Consider the following 26,673-nt stretch of genomic DNA (forward strand, 5'->3'; position numbering starts at 1 on the left):
CATCACACGCAATATTCCTGGTCTACTACTATTATCATGAGAGGTCTGATTTTGCCATAAAACTCTAATTATAGGTAAATATTTTATTACAAGGCTGATATCTTGATTTCTCAATATATATTTTGTCATTGTGATCTTTATATAATACTCTGGGTTGGTCTTGTCAATTGTAGCAAACACAGTTTCCTATCATCACTCTAGTTCCTCCTAGTAGTCAGTGACAATGTATTGCTCTTTATGAGAGCAAGCTTAGATTTTTTTTTTTCATTTGAGCCAGCTGTCTTTTAAGGAAATGGCACTTTTTGCAGCACTGGTGTAGTGTGAATCTGAGAGCTCTAAGACCCTGGAGAGTCAGCTTTAACCCTGTGCACTGTCTATAACTGAATGCATGTGTCTTCCTCCTGCTATCTTTGTGTCTGTATCACAGCAGCAGGTGGTGGTATACTGCTGCTGCTGCTGCAGCCCTGTGCATAGGTAGCTCAGTCTCTCTTCACCCAATGCAAAGGCACTTTCACACTAAGTGGGAGTTTCAGCAAACTCTGGGATCTGCTACCTCTCAAGTGAATCCAGAAATTCATCAAACATCTCCCAATCCAATGAGACACAGAGCAAGGGGGCAAGTCAGATCATCCCAGCCTGTCCTCTTCATCACAGCCTCCATCCACAAAGGAAGACCTCACCACCAGCAACATCCAGACCCTATGTGTTTCCCTCCTCCATCTCCAGGGACACAAAAGCAGCCAAGTTTTTTTTTTTAAGACTTTCTTCAGCATCCCTATCTATTTTTTAACTAGCTGAAGAAACTATGATATTTTTCCCAATTTACGTTGTATTTCCAAAAATACAGATATTTACATTTCTAGCTAGAAAACCTGGAAAAGAAGACTAGGACCTATATCTCATTCTCTCTTCAAGGACATCATGAGCGGTTAAAAGAAAGGTGTGAATTCTCTTTCCAACCTGAAACATAAAGACTGGAGGGACTGAAATTTTGGAAGATTCTATTTCTTTTGACCTTGGATTAAAATATTGACAAGGCTATGAAGTGAAGAAGCCCTTACCTACATGATCATCTGAATTACCAGGTGTCCTTCTCCCCTGCCTTCAAAGCACTTTGTGGACATACAGTAGCTATGCTGAGACTATCTGATCCAGGAGATCCATGCAGAAGTCACCTTAGAACTTCCTCATCTCCAGGATTAAGGCATTATCCCAGGACTGCTTCATCAGATAATGTACCCATAAACTGCAGGATGTATGTTGCCTACCTATTAATTCTGCTTATTCTGACCCCAAGAGTGGATTCTTCCTGGTGGTAAGTAGCCCATCCATTACCACTCTACCTCATGGACCTGTCATTTGCTTAATGCATTTAAACAGTTAAAAGGCAGGCAAGAAAATGAGATCCATTCTCTTCTGCTGCTATTCCAAATACCTTGAGGGGAAGAGATTTAAAAGATTACAGTCAATGCTTTTTGTGACCTTTTTTTTGGAGGGGGGGGGGGGGACTTTCTTTTTTTCCCATTTGTTTTCATTAGTATTAAGCTTTATACCTGTAATCTGTCTCTTCTGCACTAATCTTGCATATGGCAACATTAGCCTTTGTAGTTTTGGACTGATCCTCATCATTCTATTATCACAGGTCTCATATACTGAGCACACATACAATAATGAGCGAGAAAAACTGCTTCCAACAGAGAACCATGTACAGATATGTGGACACGGGGATATTTAGTGGTGTGAAAGCTTTACAAGTAGATTTTGGCAGGAACAATGAGGTGGTGGAGATATTTGGTAAGGCAGAAAGCTGATCTGCAGGCATTCTCCCACAAAGTGTGACTTGTAATAAGGTATTCAAGACATGCTGTAAAGGAGTCACCGCGATCACTGCGATCTGTATACTACCCACTGATCTGCGGGCGAGAGAAAAGCCCCTTCAGGGCTTAACAAATTCCTGAAGTCCAGACATTTAAATATCCATGCGACATTCTGAACATAGCTCATTCTTCTAGAACTTTCTGTCACCGTCACTCTATATGTAAAGAGTTGGCACAGTGGAAATGATCATTTCAGAAATTAATCTTATTAACAACATACAGATAGAAGATAACATATAAATTAGAGCGTTAAATGGATTCAATCATGCAGAAAGGTAGATATATATGAAATAAATACATATAAAATAGATTAATGGATCACTAGAGGAGATAGATATGTAGATAGATAGATGATAGATAGATAGAAAGATATGCGCTAGATAGATGATAGATAGATATGGGATAGATAGATGATCGATAGATATGGGATAGATAGATAGATAGATATGGGATAGATAGATAGATAGATAGATAGATAGATAGATAGATAGATAGATATGGGATAGATAGATAGATAGATAGATATGAGATGGATAGATATGGGATAGATATATGATAGATAGATAGATAGATATAGAGATAGATATGGGACAGATAGATAGATAGATAGATAGATAGATAGATATGGGACACACAGATAGATCTATAGATAGATAGATAAATATGGGATAGATAGATAGATAATATAGATAGATTTATTAATCCTATACTAATAAGCTAGTAACACTAATAGGCAAATAAATAGTTAACATTTGGGGTTCACACTATTAAAGTTTGTTTCTTGTGACACTGTTTGTTTGATTTCTTTAATTTATTGTTATCCAGCAAAAAAAAAAATAAAATAGCAAAGCAGATTTGTTTTCTTGCTGAAATTCAAGAAATATTTACAAACTCAGCAGTCACAATGAGAGCAAACATGAAACCATCAGTTGCTGAACATGAATTGAGTCAGAACTGGTGAGATGTGGCAGCTGCATGTTCTGTACTGTACCAGCTACTACCCCGCAGATCAGCCATCACACGAGTGATACGCCATGGACACTCAATGACAACTAAACGGCGAGCGTAACACCGTAACCCAAAGAGGTCAATGTGCGGAATTATGTTGTGTTAAGATTATATCGGAAGATGAACTAAAGACTAATCTATGTAGCACATAAAAATCAGCAGAATATCTGTACAGATGTACCGTGAGGTTCCAGTTATATTTCTATGTGTACACATGAGTTAACATAAAGGAAGTCATGTTAGACCTTTTTTGTATTCTTTATTTTTATTGGACCGTAGAACAAGCCACATATGTAATCATAGTGGTCATAAAACATAATACTAAAGTACTCGTCCAGAATGGTAGCCAAGAGCTTATACAAATCCGAGCCTGTCCTGTAGTCACAGTATTAATATTAAGCTTCATTTGTGTGAAAACAGCTAATAATAACAAGTCCCCCTTGTCACATTTATCACATATATCTATCTGTCCCATATCTATCTATCTATCTCATATCTATCTATCCCATATCTATCTATCTATCTATTTATCTATCTATGCCTATCTGTATCTATCCCATATCTATCTATCTATCATGTATGTGCTGTATCCTATCTATCTATCTATCTATCTAGCTATCTGTCTGTCACTATTGCTATTCAATATTTCTTTCTTGTGCATCTGTGAACAGATAGACTAAAGTTTAGTTTTCTCCACAGTTTGATCTGACATGGCATGACCACAGATATCTAAAAAGAAAAAAGTTTATTGAAAAATATATTTACTATAATAATAATAATCTTTATTTATATAGCGCCAATATATTCCGCAGAGCTTTACAGTTGAACAGTTTCAAACACAATAGTCATAAGTAACAACGTTAACAATACAATAATTAAAGCGAAATAAGACGACCCTGCTTGTGGAGCTTACAATCTACAAGAAGAAGAATCTACAATCTACAAGAAGTGGTATATGTGTGCTATTTGAACATCTACGCAACATAACATGTTACTTAAGCCACCATGATCTCCAGGATCTTCTGAGTTTTTGACTGTTTGTGCAGTTGATTTCATAAAGAACAAGCTTCTTAAAATGGAATGTATCCAAAAGTGATGTGTTTGATGTATGTGTCTTTTGGATCTGTAAGATCACAAAGGGTCCATGAAGTCAGACATTCAGACCTGTTTCCTTAATAATAGACAGCTCTTTGACCAAAAAACAATCACTGATGCTTCAGATTTATAGTATATGAAACCTCTTAGATCCCTGAGTCTGATCTATGAGTTTTCATAAATTTTTACAGCAACTTGTTTGTTCTAGATAATGGTGGTGGTCACAAATTTTCCATATGTGATTTTCAGTCAGACGGTCTATTTTGGATGTTTTTTTCCTTTAAGCTATTTTGAGGCTATAGAAGACTTTTTGTGACTTTTATTGTATCCCTTCTTCATATTTATTGGATGAGTGTAGCCAATATTGTCTTTGCTTGCATCGCCCTCATGCTATGAACATTGGCAACTCTAGCGTTCAATAAACATAATCTGGATTTCCTTACATAAACTATATACTAAATATCTGGTATGCCAATATTAAGATTATAAGAAACCTTGAATAACAGCGTTCTCATGAATAAGACCCTGTGACTGTCAAACATCTAGATCTCTTTTCAACAATGCGATGGTATTTGATTTCCCACTGAGTACATCGGAGGTCATGGCTTCATCTGTACATGAAATGCTTCAAAGAAGCCAATAAAAACCGTGTCATAAACCTAGTATATCAATACTAACACATTAATTTATAACAGAACCAAAGCAAATAATGAGAGGTAATCGTGTTACATAATATTATGAATGGTTGGGATCTATCCATCTCAACTTCCCATATCGGTAGAATATGTCATAACTTTAAGATTGTTAGCGGTCCGACTGTTGGACCTCAGGTGATCCTGAAAATAACATTGCGTAGCCCTCACATTTTTCCTGCTTAGCGTCCCCCCAGCCACCCTCTGTTCAGCCAAGCTCCATTCATGTTAAAGGTGCCACCAGGGTTCCTGCCAGCCGAATGGCTGAGAACGCCACTGTGCAATGGAAACTTACAAGCGGACAAAGCATTAAAAAAGTATCATGTCCTCTTCATTCTCAGAAATGTGCCAGAGCTCGTATAGTGATGGCATATCCCAGAATTATGTAGCTTCTTAACTTGATAGAAATCACCCTCCCACATTCATTAAGACTTTCTCAAAGTACTCAGTTACTACTAAATTCTAAAAACACAAATTACATTTTGTACACATGCCTCTTTTCCCATTATTTTGTTGATAAGCTTCTTCTAAATCTAATAAAAATCTGATAATTACCTCCACTTAAGTATATTGTGGTATTATACGACTTGACTGTAGCTTAAATGCAAATATGTGTCATTTGAGCTACTAGGACAAGCCTTATGCTAACCATACACATTATATCGCTGTTGGACGAATAATGGTTTGGCTCTTCCATACACAGGACGGCTCGTTCAGCCAAGAGCCTCTGTGCGCTCTATGAGAGAGCCGTCACCAGATATGCCTAGCAGCAGCTTATATCTCCAGGAAAGGATACTATCAGCAGGTCGAAATCGGCTATGCCAAATCGATATTTCCCCCCAACAATAAATTATTTGAGGCTTCCATACACATTAGGGTGTTGGATAAATCTATCGACATCAGTGGGTTTGGCCGACATTAGTGTAGTGTTTACGTGGGCTTTAAGAGTTTGTGACCCGACCCTGTGGTTGCAAAAGGTGGATCAGTTTTCCCTGTGACGTAAGGTTTGTGACTCCCCTGTTAATTTTGGTGTGTACAGTATATTATTTTTGTAGCTTTAGGTGGTGTCGGTGTCGGAGATCAGCATTATTGTTTATGGAACCATATAAATAAGTTATTTGGTCAATATATGGCAATACATTACTGTGTTGTATAATTATTTGCAGACTGTATGAGCACCATGTGTGGCCATCGATGCCACATGAAGCAACCCAATGAAAGACCCGTCCTGTGTGAGTCACAAGACGTGAAAATTACCATTACTCTACAGTTCATGACCATTCCTCAAAGGTCACACTCATGGAGATATCACTAAGGAGTCAAAAGTAGATTTTAGGCCTCGCAATGCCACTGAAGTGCTATACATGATAACAAATTTACATGTGACTGCTGGTTCTGCTTTAAGAAAAGTGTAAACTTTCTGCTCTTTTAATTTACCAAACTTGCTGAAAACCATGTGTAAGACATGCCAAGACTTGGTTTGAGATGCAGATCATTCACATTTTTCTCTGACGACCATTGAAGAGCAGACTATTGAAAACTCTGATCGGTCTCATGTGTCCCTCCTGTGGAGAATTGTGGAATTTGCGGATTATTTCATCAAACTACTAGCTTATTATATTATCCTTCAATAGTTAAAGGGGTTGTCTCCTTTCAGATTTCAATCTTCATCCCTGACTGCAGTTTTTTATTTCAGAAAAAGTGTGTTGTATTCACCTTCCTCAGGTTCAGAGATGAGTCTCCGCCGCTGCTCCTGATGTTCGTTATTGGCTGCAGTACAGACACCTAGTCGACAGAATGCAAGTCAATCAGTGAGCTCAGCAGTTTTGCCTCTACAAGCAGACTCCTCCACTTAAAGCTGCTGAGCTCACTGATTGGCTGGCACACTCTTGATGTGACGTCAACGTTGCATCCGATACCGGACATCGGGAGCAGCGCCAGGGTTTTAGCACTGGACCTGGGGACAGTGAGTAAAGTACATTTTGTGGTAGTTGTTTTTTTTATTATAACAAACTATAGCTAGGGACAAAGATTTTTTGAAAGGGCAAACCCCCTTTAAGTGATAATTTGTGTGTGATCCAACCAATGATGTTGGTTAGTGAATTTGCCGCAATTTCTAACATATAGTTTTTCCCTTTTCGCCCATGAACAAGGACATGTATCAATAACGTTACAGCAACATAGCTAAGCATTGGTATAACACTTCCAGTAATGGTTTGTGAAAGTATAATTAAGCATTACATTTAATAGAAAATAAGGCATTTTATGAAAGCACCTCACATGTATGAAATATTGAGGTCTAGTTTAGGCATAATAATAATAAGAAAATTGCATTACTTGTTAATATCTCATTTAAATGGCCAATTCGAACTGCCATTAAGGGTCTATAAAAATGCTATTATTGGCTCCATAATATAGCACCATTAGGAGCCAATATCTGACATTGCAAACACTTGTCTTTCTCCATAGTTGTGTATTAATACAGACATAGACTGTAATTCATTGATATTCATTGCCCATAGCAGGTGTGTTTATAAAAAAAGCAAGGGCCTCATGGCAAAAGTCTTAATTAGGACTCAAAAAAGATTTGACAAGGTATGGGTTGTCATATCTCCCAACCTTTAAAAACAAAGAGAAGGACATGTATCGTACTGCATACACAGTAATTATGCCAATACTGAAGCCTTGTATTGTTCTCAGTGATTGTTATACCCCTTTTGTGGGTCTTGTAGAATATGAAACCCTCAAAAATACTCTTACACACAGCATTATAACTCCACGCACAGTAAGATGACTCCACAAAACCTCTAGCAAAGTTTGATGCCGCAACAGCTACCTCCATACATTATGATGCTGCCACAGTCACAGTATGATGTCCCCACTGTGACTCCCACACAGTATGCCTCCCACAACCCCCAACACAGTATAATACCTACCACAGCATGATGCCCTTAAAGTGCCACCCACATAGTATGATGCTTACATTCTTTCCCCACAGTAGCCTCCACACAGCGTGATAGCCTCAACAATGCCCCCCACAATAAGATGGCCCCATACATACAGTATGATGGCCCCCAGAGTCCCTCACACAGTATAATGGACAACTCCCTTATGCAAAGTATGATGACTTCCACACAGTATGATGTCACCACGGCCCTCATACAGTACAATGGCCCCCACAGCTCATCTATGCACAGTATGATGAGCTCCACACAGTATTGTATCCCCCAAAGCTCTCCATCAAGTGCTGACATTTAAAAAATAATAATAATAATAATAATAATAATAATAATAATAATAATGCTCAGCTTCCCCATTCCAAATGAGGCCCTGTTTCAGTCTGTGCAATTGTGGCACCCCAGAGTCTGGTTGCCATGGTGACATTGCCTCCCTCTATGGGGTGATGTCATGCCTGGAGGCAGAGGGGAGTCCCCATGTCAGGTAACACAGTATACATGTCAATTCCTGCTCCAGGCCAGAAAGGGGAGCTTCCTTATAAATTCTGGCCAGCAGGTGGGGTTAGTGAGTCAGAAAAAAGTCAGCTGAGAGAGTAAATAGGGGAGTTGTCATGGAAACGGGAGCCAGCTGGAGCTTGTGACAGGACAGTGAGAGAAGAGAATTGGCAGCTAGTCTGTGGAGAGGGAAGGGACAGCAGCAGAGACAAGAGATCAGGGGAATAGAAACTGCGTATAGCTGACCCCAGAGCAAAGCGCTGACAAAAAGGGACGCCAGAGACCTTGGCTGGGCAGGTGCTGTATGCCCTGACAGCCGAATCTGGAGGGCAGGGGACTGCAAGCTCCCTGGCCACACCGAACACCTGAAGGCACAGCAGCAGGCAAAGAGCCCGGGGCTGACAGTGAAAAGGACAGTGCCCGTAATATAGGCTCACGCTGTCTACTATACAGGTTAGAAATCATCATGCAGAAGAGGGCTGCAGCTTAGTTCCAAGCAGCGGGGACCCTAAAAGAGAGCGCAGAAGGAAGGTTCCAACCCCACCTGGCAGGGTGGATCCCCTGAAAGCCTCCAGGCAAGCCGGACTCAATCCATCATCTGTAATTTGTAACCCATATTGCATCTACTTTCAAGTAAAAGGCAAAGAAAACTGCACCTCTCTGTGTCATTCACTTATTCTCTGCACCCCAACGTTCACCACCATCTGAACAATCAAATATATTTGTCCTGGGGCCCTGCTCTACCCGTGGGGAGCTGAACCATCTTTACTGAGTTACCATCAGCTCCAGTGGACCTAAACCACAGCGTTGGCCACCCATTGCCAAACATCACGGGTGGCGTCACGACCAAACACCACATAATTATCCACCATTGTATGACACAGCCAGGGCCATGTAAATGGATCACGGCCCCAGGACCTCCCCCATAGAACTGTCTGGTCTGATTCCGGGTACCCCACGGCCCTGGCGGGCGCGTCACAATGTGCAGACTGAGGCTCTGCACAGCAGGAGCGATCCAGTAACGTAATTGCAACTGCTGTGCTGAGCCTCAGAATCACAAGACGTGCTGTCACCATTCTATTCATCTGAAGGTACAGATATCGCTGAAATTTTGATGACAGACAGTGGGAGTGGGGGGCACGCCAGCTCACGGCCCCAATAGTGACTGCATGGTCTGCACTATGAACGATATGCCTCTGGCCCACAGTACATGTATTACTTTGGAAATTGCTTGTCACATGTTATAACTAAAGGCCCATTTTGATGAGACAATAATCAAGAAAGTTCATTGGAACTTTTGTTCCCAAATATGTGAATTGGTCAGCAATCACCCCATAAACAAGCAAAATGTTCGTTCATTGGGCGTGATGATTTGTAAGCAGGCTAAAAAAGCATTGCTATCAGCAACACTTCGCCCCATGTAAACTGGACACATGCTGCAGTTACCATGATATTCTGTGTGCATAGAATCATGGTCAGAATGTTTACACCGGCCAGTAAGCGGCTCCCAGTTGTTTTTTTCATAACCAGTTGGTTGTCATTTACTAGACAGAATACTTCAGTGTGAATGATGATGACTAGCGACTGATACGTGTCATGTGATTATGATCCAGGAACTTGGTGCCAATGACATGGCCACTTAACCTGGTGACTCTTGCTAGAGATATAAATCCAGTCACGGCACCAAGTACAATAATGCTATGATATCATTGTTACTATCTGCAGGTTGGGAGCCATACTCTGGGTGTCTCAAACAACATATGTGGATTCAAAGCCTCAAGATAGGGAACAGTTGTCGACAGGATATGAATGAAATGACAATTATTTATCTAACATTTTTGAGTATTTCATGGATGCAAAAATGGGCCCTAAGTCAAATGTATTCCAACCTGTTTCTGAATCATAAGCCAATGAGCACACTTGAAGATCTTGTCACAATGGCAACATCTATACTATCCGCAGGAATGATGATAAACAAGAGGCCGGAAGTCATCTGTGTGAATGAATTGTCAGTGAGCAAATGTGAAGACTGCTGCAGTACCTGCAATAAACAGTTACTGTCATTCGCATAGAGAATTTTAGGCATCCACACTTTTGGGAACAACAGTCGCTGAGTGTCAAATGTACAGCTCTGGCAAAAATTAAGAGACCACTTCCAAATGTTCAGTTTGTCCGATTTTTCTCCTTATAGGTATATTTTTGAGTAAAATGTAAATTGTTCTTTTAGTCTACAAACTTTTGACAACATGTCTCCGAATTTACAAGCAATAAATTTTGTTGTTTTTTTTTTCTGAAAAGAAGAAATGGTCAAAATTAAAAAAAAACAAAAAACAGTGCTTTCAGACCTCAAATAATGCAAAGAAAACAAGTTCATAATCATTTATAAACAACAATACTAATGTTTTAACTCAGGAAGAGTTCAGAAATCAATATTTTGTGGAATAACAATGATTTTTAATCACAGCTTTCATGCGTCTTGGCATGTTTGCCACCAGTCTTTCACACCGCTTCTGGCGCAAACATTTAAGCAGTTCTTAGTTCTTCTTTGTTTAATGGCTTGTGACTATCCATCATCCTCTTGATTATATTCCAGAGGTTTTTAATGGGGTTCAGGTCTGGAGGATGGGCTGCCCATAACAGGGTTTTGATGTGGTGGTCTGTTAATTTTTGTCAAAGCTGTATAAAATCATAGAATGTTAGAATTGGAAGGGACCTGCAGGGTCATCGTGTCCAACTGACTACTCAATGCAGGATTCACTAAACAATCTCAGATGTCTATCCAGCCTTTGTTTAAAGACTTCCATTGAAGGAGAACTTACCACACGTGATTAGTGAGTGTGATATCTGAGCATCCTCTGGTATTATCCGAGGATCTAGGGCGTGCTCGAGTAATATGTTCGACTCCACAAGGCTGCATGATTCTTGTCTGTTAGACAGCTGCAACACATGTTGGGATTGCCTGTTTGTTAGGCAATCACTGCATGTGTTGAGGCTGATAACACCCGAGCATGCTTGGGTAGCATGATATCCGAGGATGCTCGCTCGTCAACACTCACCACTTCTCATGCAGCCTGTTCCGCTCATTGAGCACCTTTACAGTCAAATTTTTTTATAGTATCTAAACTATATCTTCTCTCTTTCAGTTTCATTCCAATGCTTCTCATGTTTCCATGTGCAAATGAGAATAAAGATAATCCCTCTACACTGACATCCCTCCAGATATTTGTAGACAGCTATTAAGTCTCCTTTTAGCCTTATTTTTTGCAAGCTAAGCATTCCCAGATCCTTTAATGATTCCTTGTAGGGCACAGTTTGCAGTCCACTCACCATCCCTGTAGTTCTCCTCTGAACTTGCTCCAGATTTTCAATGTCCCATATACAGTACGAAGGGTATATGGGACAACCCTTTTAAATATGCAAATTAACCATTAAGCAATCATATCTTACGTTTGCAAAATGCAAAAAATACTAATTAATACAAGTCCTAAAATTTAGTAGTAAAAGAATGTGATAATAGGAAGGCAAAAAAGTTATCTCTAATGATAGTTTACAGCTTTTGCTTTTAAAGAGCTTGACTTAAGCCCCCGTTACACACTGCGATATCGCTAGCAATATCGCTGTAAAGTCACCAATTTTGTGACGTTGCAGCGATATTGCTGGCGATATCGCTACATGTGATACTTACCTCCGACCGGCTCCCCCACTGGTTATCGCTGATCGGGCGAGAAGCTGCTGGACCATTCCTCGTCAGTCACTTCCTGCGGCGCTTCCTGCTGTGACAACGAGCGACGCGTGGATCCGGGCGGGAGGACGCAGGATCGCCACGTCTGACAGGTAAGTAGCGATCCCCGTCCCCAGCGATGTTGCTGGTGAGATCTGCCTGTGCGGCAGCTCACTAGCGACCACCTAGCGATGCACCAGCGATCCTGACCGCGTCATATCGCTGGTCGGGATCGGTGGTGAGTCGCTAGGTGTAACGGTACCCTAAGGAAGAAAACCTATTTATCTATGTCATATTAAAACATATGAACAACAAACAGAAGGGTCACTATCCTAGTGGAAAACTGTGGGTATCAATAGCTCTAGCTTTTCCAGAGCTGGCCTGTTCATGTAGTGAATGGTCACCATGCAATTCTACATTTCCCGAGCAAAGTCACTGCAGGTAAATGGTTGACCGTAACTTTCCCCAGTGATAACTAATTCCAGGAATTTTAGTAGCCAGACCTCTGGAGATTAGCTGATCGCAGAGCCATCTTCATTTTAATAAGATCTGACATGGTGAAACTATCCCTTTAAAGAAAAATCACATAACCAAGGTATAAGTTAACAGTTTACCGAAATAACCCAATTAAAACAAATGTTATGTAAATTAAAATAATTTATAATCAATTTCTAATAAGAATAATAATAATAATAATAAATTTTATTTTTATAGCGCCGACATATTCCGCAGCACTTTACATTTCAGAGGGGATTTGTACAGACAATAGACATTACAGCATAACAATAATCACATACAGTAGATTATAACAAATACCAAGAGGAGTGAGGGCCCTGCTCGCAAGCTTACAGTCTATGAGGAAAGAGGTAGACACGAAAGGTGGGTGGTAACAGTTGCCCTGATTGTATGGACCAGCCATAATGTTAAGTGTGTAACAGTACAGACACAGAGGGCTAATGGATGCATAAAGCATGTGGGAACATGATGCTGGGAACCTGGTTATGGTAAAATTTTTGGCTCTGCCACACAGGGATAGGTTAGGTTAATGTGTTGAGGCGATAGGCCAGTCTGAATAAATGCGTTTTCAGGACACGCTTAAAATTGTGGGGACTGGGGACTAATCGTATTGACCTGGGAAGTGCATTCCAAAGAATTGGCGCGGCACGTGTAAAGTCTTGGAGACGGGAGTGGGAGGTTCTGACTATTGAGGATACTAACCTCAGGTCATCAGCAGAACGGAGGGCGCGGGTAGGGTGGTATACTGAAACAAGGGAGGAGATGTAGGGTGGTGCTGAGCCATGGAGGGCTTTGTGGGTGAGGGTAATAAGTTTATACTGAATTCTGGAGTGGATGGGTAGCCAGTGTAATGACTGGCACAAGGTAGAGGCATCGGTGTAACGATTGGTGAGGAATATGATCCTGGCTGCAGCATTCAAGACAGATTGGAGAGGGGAGAGTTTTGTAAGAGGGAGACCGATTAGAAGAGAGTTACAATAGTCGAGACGAGAATGAATAAGAGAAACAGTAAGAGTTTTTGCAGAGTCAAAAGTAAGAAAAGGTCGAATTCTAGAAATGTTTTTGAGGTGCAGATGACAAGAGCGAGCCAGTGATCGAATGTGGGGGGCAAAGGAAAGCTCGGAATCAAGTATGACCCCAAGACAGCGGGCATGTTGCTGGGGAGTAATAGTGGAACCACAGACGGAAATGGCAATGTCGGGTGTAGGTACATTAGTAGCGGGAGGAAACACAAGGAGTTCAGTCTTTGATAGGTTCAGTTTCAGATATAGTGAGGACATGATATTAGACACAGCGTTTAGACAATCGCCAGTGTTTTCTAGAAAGGCTGGCGTGATGTCAGGAGAAGAAGCGTATAATTGGGTGTCATCAGCATAGAGATGGTACTGGAAACCAAATCTACTGATTGTTTGACCAATAGGGGCAGTGTACAAGGAGAAGAGGAGGGGGCCTAGAACCGATCCTTGAGGAACCCCAACAGTAAGAGGAAGGTGAGAGGAGGAGGAACCGGCAAAAGAAACAGTAAAGGAGCGGTCGGAGAGATAGGAGGAGAACCAGGAGAGAACGGTGTCCTTGAGGCCAATGGAACGGAGCATAGTGAGGAGGAGCTGATGATCCACAGTGTCGAATGCTGCAGAGAGATCCAAGAGAATTAGCATGGAGTAATGACCATTTGATTTAGCTGTTAGCAGATCATTAGAGACTTTAGTGAGGGCAGTTTCAGTGGAGTGTAAAGAGCGGAAACCGGATTGGAGAGGGTCGAGAACAGAGTTTTCTGAGAGATAGCGGATAAGACGGGAGTGGACCAGGCGTTCCAGGAGTTTAGAGATGAAGGGAAGATTAGAGACAGGTCTATAGTTAGCAGCACAATTTTGGTCGAGGGATGGTTTTTTAAGTAGTGGATGTATGATGGCATGCTTAAATGAGGAGGGAAAAATACCAGAAGAGAGAGAGAGGTTAAATATTTTAGTTAGGTGAGGGGTGACAGCAGGGGAAAGGGACTGGAGGAGATGTGACGGAAATGGGTCACTGGTGCAAGTAGTTGGGCGAGAAGATGCAAGGAGCCTGCTTACTTCTTCTTCTGTGACTGGTTCAAAATCAGAGAGTGAGTTAGATGCAGTGGGGGAGGGAGGACAGTGCATGGTATGAGGGGATTTGGAGATAATTTCCTGTCGGATCTGGTCAATTTTTTCTTTGAAGTAATTGGCCAGATCGTCAGCTCGGAGCTCAGTGGTTGGGGCCTGTACTCTTGGATTGAGTAGAGAATGAAAAGTGTCAAAGAGACGTTTCGGGTTATTGGACAGTGAGATGATGAGGGTGTTGAAATAGGTTTGTTTGGAGAGGTGAAGGGCAGTGTTGTATGTTCTAAGCATAAACTTTAAAGAAGAAATAAAGCATGCACGCAAAACATTTTAGCATCAATAATAATGAATAGTGTAAAGATGTTGATCGAGAATGAAAATGCCAAAGCTACAGGGCTATTATCAGCAGGTAGGGAGACATACTCTGGGGGCCTCACACCACAAATGTGCCTTCTAAATGTCTAGATAGGCAAGTCGACTACAACATATGCTTCAAGTAGCAGCTATTTTATATTCTAACATTGTGGGCTATTAATTGGAATAAAAAAGAAGTGAAACAGAAAACAAATAAGAAGAGATGTTACAGTCCAAATGCCAGATTAAATTAATGCTACTGCATTTTATAGCAGTTAAAATAAAAAATATTAGTGTGTGTATATACAGTATGTGTGCAAATGTTAAGTGTCAGGATCCTCTAGCTGCTTGGGATAGATCCCAAGCCTTATCTGCCTCTACAGTCCCCCATTTGGGTCCAGCCACTCAGATTGCTGCTCAGCTCAGACGTCGGTCCCAGCGTCTTGCTGAGGCTCATGCTACACACATGGTTGCTGCTGGCTCTTCAGCTAAGTCAATTGAAGCCAGTGATACACAGGTGCAGTCCTGCGCTCTGGAGACTAAGTCCAGAGATCACCTTACTGAGCATGTCCTTGATGTGGCGTCTTCTCTTTGGTGGTCGGATGTCACCTGCTCTGGTGATGTGGCAGCTTCGGATTTGCCTGCGAGCGATGTCACGGCTGGCTGGACGTTAGTGTTTGGGGTGGAGCCTAGTGTATAAAAGGCTTTTAGAGGCGCACGCCGGTGCGATAGTATCATCTATGTTATGGTGTGTTAGTGTGGATAATCTACCATTCTGTCTGCTGGTTGTGTGAGTCTGTCTAAGCTCTGGGACTGTACTTGTGGGCAGGCAGTTAGCGTCAGTGGGTGCAATTCGTCTCTTGGCTTAGCACCAGTTTCCTTCATGTGTGTGGTTAGCGCAGTTGAGTTACTGGGCAAGTCCACCGCTAGCCTAGAGGGTATTTTATGTAGCGCCATATAAGTTTCTTGTGCTTTATTCCTGTGAAGTTTAACAGGGTATTGCACTTAGTATAGTTTTGTTCAGTACTGTTCTGTCAAGTAACGGCGCTTGGTACTCAGTGTTCCGTTCACACTGTGTGGCGTTAACACAGTGTGTTCAAGCAATCACTCGCTGTTTAGTTTCCGTCATTGTTCACTAGCAGCAGTTTAACATCTCTGCACGGTGGACGCCGGGTTGCGATTGCACTTTATAATTTATTTTAATTTATTGCCATCTGCCAACCGTAACAATATATATGTGTGTGTGTCTGTGTGTGTGTGTATCTGTATGTGTTTATAAGTGTGTGTATATCTACAGTATATGTGTGTGTGCGTATCTGTATGTGCTCGATTGTATGCGTGTTTCTCTATGTGTGTGTACGTGTTCCCCATCTTTAATTTTCTGACTATTCTCTGTGCATTACATATATTTCACCCTTTCTATGAATAACCAAAGCTTGTTACTCTGATCTGAAGTTTGTATAATGTTCCGTAAAGTTGTCTTTGTGTACTGCATATTCTAGCCAAGTGACCTTATTATGCAAGAACAGATCAATTAATATTCATTTAAATCCAGTTTTGTTTCCCCCGGTGTCCTTTTAAAGTCAAAACAGGCAATTTAACAACTTGAGGAATCTTCTTTAGTGACTCAGTACTGAATGATATGTAGAAAATTCTGTTACGGAATTCAAATGGGGAAACTATCATTAGATAATGAGTCACTGGGAAGAATTTGTCAGGCAAACAAGACTTCCAGCTTTTGTATACATCCTCATTTTTCATATAGTTTAGTTTCCTATTTAATTGGCCCATACGTCTCTCCTACGCTCCGCGCCGGGATGTATCTTTCACTGTACTTTTGTGTAACGATATCAAATGCCAATCTCTTATGCTACATGGGGAATATCATAAGAAATTAACTCTAATGGTTTTGAAGAATTAAAATAAACTAGAATTACCATAGATTAATAAACCAAGTTTATAGTTTGTCTTATACAGAATAAATATCAATAAGCTGCGAACTCACATGCCATTTGTAAACTCAAATGCTAAAAGAATAATGCTCTTGTGTCATATTTATGTATAATATGTTTACATTTTATTGGGTCAGGTCTGCAGGATTAGCATATGCAATGGATATAAAAAGGTTACACTCTCCCGTTAACATGCCATGTTTTTGTCATTTAAAAAACTCATATTAAGAAGAATCATTTCAGAACTTTTTCCAGGTGTAAACTGCTATTGTATTTTTTTCCCTACTTCCTGTGTGATGAAACTTAGTTTGAGAATCCCAGTGCATGCTGGGATGCTCAAATGAAGCGTTATCAGGAGCCCAAAGCTGTGGTCATTGCTGCCGCCCCTGCCCACTCTCTGAAACAAAGGGTCATTAGTGTCGCTCATTTCAGGGGCCGTGCTAGTCCCTACATCCCTTGCACCATGCAGTGTTCACAATCGCATTGCGAGCCATGTTGCCAGCTCCGATCAGCAGTCATGACTTTGCAACACAGAGGAGAGCGCACTGTCAGTGCTCGGTGTCAGAATACCCAGTGGGGTGCAGACAACAGCGCCACCCTCACAACTGACTGGACTTGGGGGCCGGCGCTGGTCACTGCATGCCAGTAACCTGATGCTGCGCTCTGTCGGTGTGCTCTCTCTCTTGAATTTTTAATGCAAGCATATTAAAAATTAGTTTAGATAATGGCACTATATAGATATGGATTTAGATTAAAATTTGTTTGGCCTTTGGACCTCCCCTTTTAATGTCACCTATCTGTACAACTCAATTGAAAAAAGAAAAAACTGAAATCTTGTCAGGTAGAAAAAGAAAAATAAAGAAGTAAAAATATGCATACCCTTAAACCAATGCTTGTTGAAGTACCCTTTGAATTTATAACAGCATTTAATCTTTTTTGGTAGGCGTTTATTAGCATGGCATTATGGAATGTGAGAACGGAAAAAACTGCTCTCACCATCCTTTAAAATCTTCCTTTTTCATGAAGTTTAAGGCCGGGTGCACACAGTCAGTAATTGGCAGCGCTTTGGACACAGCACATGTCCGCTCCATCCAAAGCGCCGCCTGCTTTTAAACGCAGGTGATTCCGCATGTGTTCACTGAACTGTGCAGAATCGCCTTGTCCTATGCATTGTACAGGTGAGATTTATATTGCAGACTCGCATCTCCACAAGATACATTAAATAGACATATACCCATATACGTCTCCACCGGTGAGCTTAGTAGCATAGCCATCATGAATTGTAATTTTGTATGAAGAGTTAATGCCAAGCATCAGCTGATAAAGTAACTATAGAAACACACCCCTAAGGAAGGATATTCTTATTAAATCAATTTAGGGCTTCTTTAGACACACTATATGAGAGGATTCTGCCCATATACATTAGAATTTTTGTTGTTATCATTGTACACACAGAACATATATGATGACCCTGGAGGTCCCTTCCAACTCTAACATTCTATATTCTATGATATAAAGTGGCATGTAAAAGTTTGGGCAACACTTGTCAAAATTACTGTTATTGTGATCAGTTAAGCAAGTTGAAGATGAAATGATCTCTAGAAGGGCTGAAGTTGAAGATTACAAATTTCCATTATATTTTAGGCTGCATTGACATGTTATATAGCTCGAATGGGCATATAGTGCTGTTGGAAGCTCTTCCAATATGGCGTCTGAAGTTTCAATGACCCATTGCGCAGCTGCACACGTTTGGCATTATGGGTATGTTGCTCTGACATCACAGACATGCGCAATGAAGCTGTATGGACGCTGGTGTTCAGGCATGGAGCGTTTTTTTGTAAATGTGAGTGCATTTTATACTCCATTTAAGATGTGACACCTGAAATCATTTTGATAACTGTGGGTGATTTGACGTACTTCTTATTGTCTATATTATGTATGTAATTATTAATATTGTCTTATGACTAATTAACTATATATGTGACGCGCACCAGAGGCCGTGGGATACTCGGTACCGGCCGGTCGTCTTAAAGGAATTTGTCACAGTGGCAGTGACCCGGTCCGTGGCCCCAGGCGGTCATGTAAAAGGGGAGTGTTGATTAGGGATAAAGTTTATGTAGTGATTCGTGACACTAGTTGGAGTGTTCGATTGTAGTATAGCCAGCACTGCAGATGATCCCTGGGGAAGTAGATGGTGATGGTAATGCAGATGTTTAACCCTCTCCAACCAGGGCTGACCCCCAGAGATTGTGATGGAAGTAGAAGGCACGGAGTAATAAGGCAGGAGACAAGGGAAGTCACTTTACCATTTACTGTAGTTCAGGTGCAGTTCAGAGGAGATATTACAACTCTCACCAGGTTACAGTCTGCTTTGCAGAATGGGAGTTATCCTTCACTCTGCTGTGACTCGGTGTAAGCTTCCTTCTAGTCGAATCCCTTCTGGGACCAAGGCTTCCCGGAGTCTAGAACTTCCAGTATAGCCCTTACTCACTGTGTATTCCTCCTCTGGCAACTTGCAGCTTGGATCCTGTGTGAAGCTCAAGTTCTTTCTTGCACAATCCCTCACTGATCCTAGTTTGCTGCTGTCTTCCCAGGGGATACACTGCGCTGTTGGTTGTATAAACTCACACAGTCTCTCAGCTTACCACACTGCTCTGAAAGCATGGATGGCCTAGGGGCTGACTCCCTGATTCTTATTAGAGGGAGCACATGGCATGGCTTCCAAGAGCGTTCTCCATCTTTCCTCCGTCACTAAACACAACAACTTTGTACTCCTCCCCCTCCCAGTTAAGGCATGTCTGCAAAGCTCCAAGCTTCAGACAAGTAAGGGAGTGAGGTAAATTGTGTGTGTGTGTTGTGGTCTCTAGCAGAGAAAGCATAACTCCCATTGCTCACAAAACACGTACAAAACAATACATATTTAACCCTTTTGTGGCAGTACAGGCGCAGGGCGCCACATATTCACCTAGCACTTTTTGCACTATATATCTATTTTGATATGCAATGTATATTTACAATGTTTAATACTTAATTGTTGTACTAAATTGTTGACATGTGCACCCTATATATACTTTTACTATTGCTATACACATTGTTTGAAAAAAGATTTCATATCCAGAACGCTGCCACGCTATTGGGCATTAAAGTTCACTTTTTTTTACTCCATGTGCTGCTTCCCTGCTTCTTGCTTCATATATATATATATATATATCTAATATATAAAGCTCAATGTGTGTGTGTGTGTATGTTTAGATATATATATATGTCCGAGATTGGCATCCGCACCGTCGCAGCTACAGCCACAAAATTTTGCACAGTCTCACATCTAGACCCCAAGAGCGTCATAGGCTTGTGAGGTGAAATTTTAACTCCGCGCATTCCAATTCACCAAACAATTTTGCCCCTATCTACATAATGGGGAAAAAGTGTATGTATTGGCATCTGCACCGTTGTAGCTACAGCCACAAAATTTTGCACAGTCACGCGTCTGGACCCCGAGAGTGTCATAGGCTATGTTGTGAGGCAAAATTTTAACCCCGTGCATTCCAATTAACAAACAATTTTGCCCCTATCTACAAAATGGGGAAAAAGTGAAAGGAAAAGTGTTGGAGGCAAATTGACAGCTGCTAGATGTGAACATGGGGGACTTAAAGAATGAGAGTGATGGCACCAAAGAGTATATACCATACAGTTGCTAAGGTGGGGTCCTGACATGGGATACTCACCACACACGGGGATATGAACACACACACAAAATGCGCCGTGCACTACCGCGTGCTTCAACACATACAGTATAACCACCCTCAGCACACATTTCACCACACATACACAAAAGTTGCCACTCAAAACTCGCCACACTGTCCCAGAGCTGTTTAAAAGATGAAAAATGAGCTGTGATTGGTTGCTATTAGCAACAGTTTTCTTTGTAGACAGTTGTGGTAACTGAGGCCTATTAATCTTAACATTTCTATAGGGTTATCATCCTTCTGTAAAGCTGGAAATAACACAATTTATTACCGTGCCAACACAGACCACCCTCTGACACAGACTGCAGGGGGAGCCCAGTATCACACAGGATAGGATTAGATACACGGCTCAGCAGTCAGTATCACACAGGAGAGGATTAGACACATGGCTCAGCAGGCAGTATCACACATGATAGGATTAGATACACAGTTCAGCAGTCAGTATCACACTGGATAGGATTAGATACACAGCTCAGCAGTCAGTATCACACAGGATAGGATTAGATACACAGCTCAGCAGTCAGTATCACACAGGATAGGATTAGATACACAGCTCAGCAGTCAGTATCACACAGAATAGTATTAGATGCGCGGCTCAGCAGACAGTATCACACAGAAAAGGATTAGATACACGGCTCAGCAGTCAGTATCACATAGGATATAAATAGATGCACGGTTTTTATGTGCAATATAATCATTATAATTTGTTATAACTAACCACAGTTGGTTACTATGCCCAGGCAACAATGCCAGGCTCTTCGGCTAGTGTATATATATATATATATATATATATAGCCATTTTTTACATTTTAAAAATTACAAAAAGTAAAATGTGCTGATGCAAAAGTTTGTGCACCCTGCATGGTTAATACCCAGCACCCCTCCTCTTTTTTTTGCAAGTATCACAGCTTGTAAATGCTTTTTGTTGCCAGCCAAGAATCTTTCAGTTCTTGTTTGAGGGATTTTCATCCATTCTTCCTTGGAAAAATCTTCCAGTTCTCAGAGATTCCTGGGTCATCTTGCATGCACTGCTTTCTTAAGGTCTAGCCACAGATTGTCAATGATGTTCAGATCAGGGGACTGTGAGGGCTCTTCAGCTTGTGCCTTATGAGGTAGTCTATTGTGGATTTTAACATGTGTTTAGGATCATTATCCATTTGTAAAAGCCATCCTCTTTTCAACTTTAGCTTTTTTATAGATGGTATTATGTTATTTTTGCATCAAGAATTTGTTGAAATATCATTGAATACATTTCTCCCTCTACCCGTGAAATGTTGCCAGTGCCATTGGCTGCAATACAACTCCAAAGCATGATTGATCCACCATCATGCATAATGGTTGGCAAGATGTTCTTTTCCTGAAATTTTGCGCCATTTTTTCTCAACACATAACTTTGATCATTGTGACCAAAGAGTTCTATTTTAGCCTCAGCAGTTCACAGGACTTGTTTCCAAAATGTGTCAGCATTGTTTAGATGTTTTTTGCATGCTTATGAGGGCGCAGAAGAGGTTTTCTTTTGATGTCTCTTCGATAAAGGTTATATTTGTGCAGGTGTCTCTAAACAGAGGAACAATGTGCCACAGCTCCAGAGTCTGTTAAATCTTTCTGAAGGTCATTTGCAGTCAAGCAGGGGTTCTGATTTGCCTCTGTAGCAATCCTATGAGCAGCCACCAAAAAAACAACAAAACCACCAGTTTTGTGGTTCTGCAAAGTCACTTATTACATTATGAAGTATTGTCAACTCATCTACGACTTCTAGAATCCATATTAGTGTTTCTCTATTGGCCATGGGGCTTCTTAATGGTGTATTCAAGATTTCTGATCTCATTATCTTAGTTCTGTTCATTTGAGCATATTTAAAGTAGAGGGAGTCTGTCCCCCAAAATTTATAGCTGAAACTGAGCATATAGCCTTGTAGGAGATGGAGCAACAATGACAATCATTATTATTGTTTTAAAATCTGGATCTACGTTACCACATATTCAACTTTATTATAATATGCAAATTTAGGTGCCCAGTGCATCGTTGGCATGGCTAAATGCCACTGTTCCATCTACTTATTTAGATTATTGCCTCTCTTTCTATGTTGATTGTACAGTTTACCAAGAGTCTGCCTCTACAGATAATAAATCTTCATTATGTGATCAGTCTCTGTGCAGGAGAGAGAATTAGGGCAGGGTGAGATGGCAGTATAACTCGTGCAAGAATCGCATAGCACTACATGGACTGGCCCACACCTCTCCTGACCAGAGCAAGACAGCATGAAGGATTACTATGCAGCTGTCAAGCTCAGGTCAGGAGAGCTTATGTCCAGTACGAGGTTTATGATGCGATTCTCACATGAGTTATATGGCTAACTGACCCTGCCCTTAAAATCACTCTCTCCTCACTTTTGACATTGCTCATCTCTTCTGCTATTATATCAGTGCAAGAGAGAGCACACAAATCACTCTTTCCTTGTAGCTGACATCACTACGCAGATATAACCAATAGATACCATCAGCAAGGAATAAGTGATTTGTACCCTTTCTCCAGTGCTGAATTGATAGCAGAGGAGACAAGTCAGAAGCGAGGAGAGAGTGATTTGGGTGTTATCATGGGGTTACCGCAACAGAGCAGAGCCAGAAGACCACAGTGACTGGTTGCTGCTAGTTCGGCACTGAGAAGAAGCACTTCTCCGTCTTATTAAACGTATTTATTTTTTCTGGCAGAACAGGGGTTAATTGGCCATGTTGGAAATCCCTGTTCTCACCTCTGCTCGGTTAGCCACTCCTTTTCCTTATGTAATATGGGCTCTATTACTAATTCTTGTCAGAGTTTGATTTTGCTGGTATGAGAATGAGTGCTGGAGGAGTTATAAGCGACTTGTTTGGTTTGTACTCTTGGTAATTCCTTATCCATCCCTATTTTGGTTTTTTCCACTTCCTACACACCCCAGTGGATTGCTCTGTTATATGTGAGTGAATATTTTGTGTGTGTGGACTTTTCAGTTACCCTTTGTCTTTGTTGCTCTGTTTGTCGGGGTGGTGTACTGTGGGGCACAGTAGTGCCCCCTCTACCCTGGGTGGAGGAAGAGAATAGATGGAGGGCTAACTTAGAAGATAAGGCAATGGTGGAGGACCCGGTGTCTTCGCCATCTGAAGTATCCCAGGGAACAGGACAAGCTAGGGCGCCCCCTAGTGTTAGGGCCAGGAAAGGAGCCCCTGGTCCCTAGTCACCCAACTGCTGTGTCGTGACAGGTGCTCTCTCCTGCAGAGGGATAGTGATCATATAATGGAGGTTCAGACAGCGCTTGATCTTGGTAAGCTGATAATCAACATAGAAGGAGTTGCAGTAATATAAATAAGCGAGTGGAACAGTGTACCGAGGCAAGTAGCCATGCTAAGGATGCACTGAGCACATTCATTTGAATATTAAGATACAATTGCTTTTAGAAAAACAAAGGATCTAAGGTATATTTAGGGTTTCAGACTTAATTTAATTGTACAGTTGCTCTATCTGCTGTGTGATCAGAGTGTTTCAGGAGTTGGGGTCTGGGACAGTAAAAGTGTTGGGAGTGGTGTAAAGCATTGAAGTGGTAAAGATTAGGATCCCTAATGGTTAGCAGTGAAGTGGTGTATAATGTGTTTCCTACCTGGGTTAGAATGGGTCACTCAACTATTCCAGGTTTTATCTTTGTCAGGCTGCAATGAAGTTGTTGTTTCCTCCTTGCAGTGATAATAGAGATGAATGCAGGGAGAGTATAGAGTAGACAGATCAGTTGTATCTCTGCTGCTGCACAACTGCACTATGTTCTCAGTGATCAGGCAGAGTGTTTCCGGAGTGCTCTGCCTGATCATTAAAGGGGAGATCAGAGAGTGTGAGCTTTTGCAGAGTGGAAGGAACTTTGCACCTTAAAGGGAACAGTATACATGAAGTACGAATGAACATTAAACATTGTTATGGCTGAACCACAAGATAAAATCTTTACCACCTGATAGCCAATTATGTAATTATGAGATGTTGAGAATCTAGGAGCGATGTAAAGAGTATGGGAGTAAATTCTGTCTGGTAACCTGTGGGAGACCCAGACAAATGGTCCTGATTAGAGATGATTGACTCATTCTGTTGTGAACTGTCTTGGAGTCAAATTTCATGAAATCTGCTAGTTTCATCAAATTTAAACAATTTGACAAAAAAAATTGCCGGTGCCTTTGCTCATATTGCTGAATATTGTTTTAGCTACAGATCAGTCTCACATTGCATCTGGTGCAGCCATCATATAACATGGTCTAGCCAATCAAGGTGGAATATCACAGCCACTATAACAGATGAGGGCAGGTAAACAGTGACCATTTTAGGGTTTTACAGCCTGAGGACAGGCGGTTAGGGAGCTCAGCTCATCATTACAAATAAGGATAGAAAAGCCTAAAACTTAGGTAAACTGGGTGGTATACTGGTGTTATACTGCTAGGGCACTGAAGAATATTGCAAAAGGGACAAGTAGTCTTAGGCAGTAGATAATCATATGTAGATTTATATGAAAGGGAGGTGCTGGACCTGCACAGTCTATGTCACTGTGTCTTAACTGATCCATGATATACTGAAGTACAACACCTTAATGACACCATTTTTATCACCATTTTTATTTATTAATACACTAAAAACAAGAGGGCAACTTAAAGGGAATCTGTCAATAATAGCAACCCTCCTAAGCCATTTACTGTATATGGGCATGCAGGTCATTGAGAGCTGAATAAAGTGATATCTTTATATCTGCAATCCGATGTCTCATTCCAGAGAAATCCATGTTTTTCTTATACTGTATGCAAATTAGCTGATCAGGACTGTGGACCAGACACTAATCTGCATGAGAATCTGCCTCCAGAGCATATTTTAAATAAAAGGAGGAGTTACCAGTGTGTAATGGCCTCTTTCTGCTCTCTTGATCTCACTGCACAACTGTGTGTGATTATAACAGACACAGGACAGCATTAAACACATCTGCAGGTGTCCTCTAGGTGCTTCAGCTTCAATCTCACGGGGAGGTAGTGCTGCAGTAGTGTTACAGTGCAGAAGGGCTGTGAGAGCTGCAGCAAATATGTTTGTGAGAAGACAAAGTTCAGTTCTACTGTACTAATGATAATTCTGTGGTCAACCTGGGAACCAAGAGGATGATATCCAACGAGAAGGGTGTTGGTCTCGGCAATATACAACAGGGGTGATATGATGCTAAATGAGCCTCTGTGACAAAATCTGCTACCTAAGTAAAGGGATCGTTTTAGACAGCTTAATAAAATGCCATTGTATTTGTAATTCTTCATTCATTTTGCAAATAGATAACATATTGCAGATCACTAAAAAGAGATATTTTTTGCAATCCTAGTTGGGGAGCTCTTGCTTGTTCACCTGTTTCTGCAGTTTAATTAAAGGGAAAATGTGTGCATAGCTTGAGAATATTCCATTTTACATTCATTTTGTAAATAGCAAACATCTTCTGGAACCCAAATAGGGCTAATTTTTGTATTGCGTAAGTACTTGTTATAGCTTCTTCTCTATTTAAACAGTGAACGTGTTGGTGTCTGCTGATCCTAAAACAGAGATGATTTGGGGATGACTTCAGAAAAAGCCATCACTTCTTCATTTACCGAAGAGCAAATCACACGAAACTCCCCAAGTATGGATCTTTTTGCACCATCCATTTGCTTAGTTTTTATAAACACCTACAAAAGGCAGGCATCTGCCTTTAAAAAAGATTACTTTGCGGACCATTTTTACAATTAAAAATGCCTAAAAAGTCTGTAGGTGCTGTGTGATGATGGCAATTGATTACCAGTGGTTACCATGCATTTATACGGTGAGGTCGCTTTGACATTTCCAAAGCTGTGTCTTCTCATTAGTCCAAGGAGACCACAAAGTGTTACATATCTTCTCTGGGCAATTAAAGGTTTAGCTGTACTGACAATTTGTGGTTAATTCAATTTTTAGGAAAAATTCTCTGAGCCTGGTGAATTATAATTTTAAAAGATTTGATCATCTCTAGCCCTGACCCAAATACAGCTCTTTGTTCCTATCCTTGTAAAGCATAGCACTTGTTAGCATGTGATAAATAAAATTTGCAGTATCTAAATCTGAATATTCCCATATTCTAAATAGAATAGTTTGTCAACAGTCATATTTCTTTAATGACCATTTAAACA

At 41.0% G+C, this 26,673-nt stretch overlaps 1 protein-coding gene across 3 annotated transcripts in view; it reads left to right on the top strand.

The window, feature by feature from the left end:
- Nucleotides 1–385: 385 nt before the first annotated feature.
- WNT2B (Wnt family member 2B) overlaps nucleotides 386–26,673 on the top strand; it is a 120,101-nt gene continuing 93,813 nt past the window's right edge. Inside the window, exon 1 of one of the 3 annotated variants that reach the window (XM_073557296.1) lies at nucleotides 386–1,315. In XM_073557296.1, the coding sequence (XP_073413397.1) occupies nucleotides 1,134–1,315 (182 nt within the window). In that variant the 5' untranslated portion in view covers nucleotides 386–1,133. The remainder of the gene's footprint in view (nucleotides 1,316–26,673) is intronic. The other 2 variants (XM_073557294.1, XM_073557295.1) reach the window with 2 other exon arrangements.

Source organism: Dendrobates tinctorius, unplaced genomic scaffold (assembly GCF_039654945.1).
Source record: "Dendrobates tinctorius isolate UK_male_01 unplaced genomic scaffold, ASM3965494v1 ptg000246l, whole genome shotgun sequence".
NCBI lineage: Eukaryota > Metazoa > Chordata > Amphibia > Anura > Dendrobatidae > Dendrobates > Dendrobates tinctorius.